We start from the raw sequence: 2,770 nt of genomic DNA, 5'->3' as shown, positions 1-2,770 counted from the left end.
GTACGATTGAAGGCGCAGAAGTTTTTGTTATTAAAAGTGAATCGGTATTTAAATTGAGTACGTATTAATAGTTTTTTTTATTGAAAGTGAATCAACTTTAAATTCTGTCGTGGGTTGAAATTGAATCAGTTTTAAATTTGTCGTGGGTTATAGCCAGTTTTTGAAAAAATAAAATAAAATAAAAAGAATTGAGTACGTACGTAGTAGCAGTTTTTTTTTTATTGAAATCTGTTTTTAAGTTCTGTAATAGGATAAAGCCAATTTTTAATAAAAAGAAAATAGGGGTAAAATAAGAAAAAAAAAATTGGATACCACAATTACATATCCCCATTATATATTGATATTGATATAGATAATATTTTTTTTAGTAATTATTCATTAATAAATGTTGCATTAACGATTCTGTTTATTGTATTTCAATGTGTTTATTTCAATTAGACTCAAATAATTACCAAAATTCAAACTTATTATCTTGAACTTCTTCCTTGATCATATGGTTAGAATCGTTTAATAAAAGATCTTCAGACCATACAATTTTTAAAGTAAAAGAAAAATACAATAAAACATATTAGAAAACTTAAAAAAATAAAATAATTTTTAAAATAGAATATATATATACCAATCACTTGTATTATCATAACGTCTATTATTATTTTTCAAAAGGTACCTGTATTTGGCATTGGAATTGGCATAGAAATTGTATCAACTTCCTTGTCAAATCCTCTCACGATGATTTGCAGGTGTCCCTTTCTTAGTAAATGCATGTCAGAATCAAAAGATAGCAAGATGCAGAAAAAAGGATCGAATTTGGCATTGGAATTGGCATAGAAATTGTATCAACTTCCTTGTCAAATCCTCTCACGATGATTTGCAGGTCCCTTTCTTAGTAAATGCACGTCAGAATTAAAAGATAGCAAGATGCAGAAAAAAGGATCGACAACAGTGAGGAATATTTGTAAGTGGAGCAGTTATTTAATTTCCTCACGATTGCAGCAGTTATTTAATGGGTTAATGACTTTTTTTTTAATTATAAACAAAAATGTATTATTACTATTTTGTTCATAAATTTGATTTGTAAAATGAATTATTTGAGGGCAAATAGTGTCTATAAAAATTGGACACCAAACTCTGGTATTGACTTTATATATTGGTATAGATATAATACAATAACATAAAATTTTGTGTCTCTATTTTTTATGTCTTATTTTCAGTATATTATCTTAGAAACAAACTGTTTTCATCTTTTAATCAACAAAAGAGACGGAAAGAGAGTGTGGGTCTGTGTTACTGTGTGTTTACATTATTATTACACAACCCCCTTTTCCGTTCCGATATTCTAACGAACTCAAGAATGGTAGCTGAGCACGCATAAACTCCAACTTAACACCACTTCACACGCCTTTAATTTTCCGCTACCTTTCTTAAATAATGAGAAGAAAAACAGCAACAAAAGCACAGCATGGTTGGTTATGCATATGACTTTAATTCTTAATATATATAGGACAAGAATAAGGTACCATGATTGAAGAGCGTTAAATAAAGTTTCATTTCAACTACTAGCAGTAAGCTAATATTAATGGATTGGTCTAGCTCTGGCATCACTACATGGTTTAGAAGGCATCATCACCACACAAAATTGAGAGTGGTTGGCATTCTTATTTTGAGTCAACTTGTTTCTCTAACTCTTGCTCTCCTAAGCCTCACTTCCTCTCTCATCTCCCAAAAATTCGGTATCGTTATTATTTCCCCAACTCTTTCTTCTTATTCTATTTATTTGTTTGTTTTTGTTAAAGAAAATTTCTGCAGTTTAACATACATGTTGGACATATTATACAGGCGTTTATGCGCCTCTCACTCAGAGTCTCTTTGTCTACGCATCTTTGGCTTTGGTTTATGGAACCATCTTGCTCTTTAGGAATCAAAAACCTCTGGTTTGTATCTATATATATCAAGTGAATTTGAATTTGAATTTAATTTAGGTTTTATGAGTTGCTTATGTTGATCTGTGCAGGGTTTTTGGTATTGGTATTTACTGTTAGGTATTGTTGATGTTCAGGGCAATTATTTGGGTAAGTCTCTGCCTCTCTTTCTCTCTATTGTTCTTATCTATTTTTAGAAATGCTGACGCTAATCTTTTTCTGTTAAATTTAGAAGATACACTAGAACTAGAACTAGAATAAGAAAACTTTGGCAGGTGAGATTCAGATATTAGCTAAAATCATTTGAGCTGGTGAGAAAGCAATTGTAGAATATTTTTATGGGTTCCCCTTTGTGTTTTGGTCAAGCAAGCATTTATTTATTGCCAGATCACCCAAAATGGAGAAATTATTGTATGCTGGAGGATATATTTTATTCCTTGAGAATTATTGTTATCGGGTGAATATTTTTTATTAATATTAACCAATATTTTAAGTTAATATTTTTATTTTTAAATTATTAAAATTTATTGTTTAAAATTTAATGTTAGTGAAATATTAACAAAAAATAATAAAATATATTAGTCATATAACATTGATGTTATTCATTTATGGTAGGGATAAGTACTTTTTTTCGTTTCTAAAGTTTGAGGTCAAAATCAAAATCGTCTCCGACCTTTTTTCGTTATTAAAATCATCCTCAACGTTACAAAACATTATAAAATCGTCATTTTCTACTTTAATTTTATTTTTTTATCAAATTACCCTTATTAAATAATAAAAATAATTAAAAAATTAAAAAATAAAATTAAAGAAAAAAGGAAAGAAAACAAAGGGGAAGGGGAAGGGAGAAT

At 28.8% G+C, this 2,770-nt stretch overlaps 1 protein-coding gene across 2 annotated transcripts in view; it reads left to right on the top strand.

Annotated features, from left to right (window-relative positions):
- LOC107648836 (solute carrier family 35 member F1) overlaps positions 1,287-2,770 on the top strand; it is a 23,829-nt gene continuing 22,345 nt past the window's right edge. Inside the window, exons 1-3 of one of the 2 annotated variants that reach the window (XM_016352649.2) lie at positions 1,287-1,730; positions 1,837-1,931; positions 2,012-2,069. In XM_016352649.2, the coding sequence (XP_016208135.1) occupies positions 1,577-1,730; positions 1,837-1,931; positions 2,012-2,069 (307 nt within the window). In that variant the 5' untranslated portion in view covers positions 1,287-1,576. The remainder of the gene's footprint in view (positions 1,731-1,836; positions 1,932-2,011; positions 2,070-2,770) is intronic. The other variant, XM_016352648.2, reaches the window with a different exon arrangement.

Source organism: Arachis ipaensis, chromosome B06 (genome assembly GCF_000816755.2).
Source record: "Arachis ipaensis cultivar K30076 chromosome B06, Araip1.1, whole genome shotgun sequence".
NCBI classification, from domain to species: Eukaryota; Viridiplantae; Streptophyta; class Magnoliopsida; order Fabales; family Fabaceae; genus Arachis; species Arachis ipaensis.
Note: the sequence above shows the minus strand (reverse complement) of the source record. Positions and strands in the feature narration are given on the sequence as shown.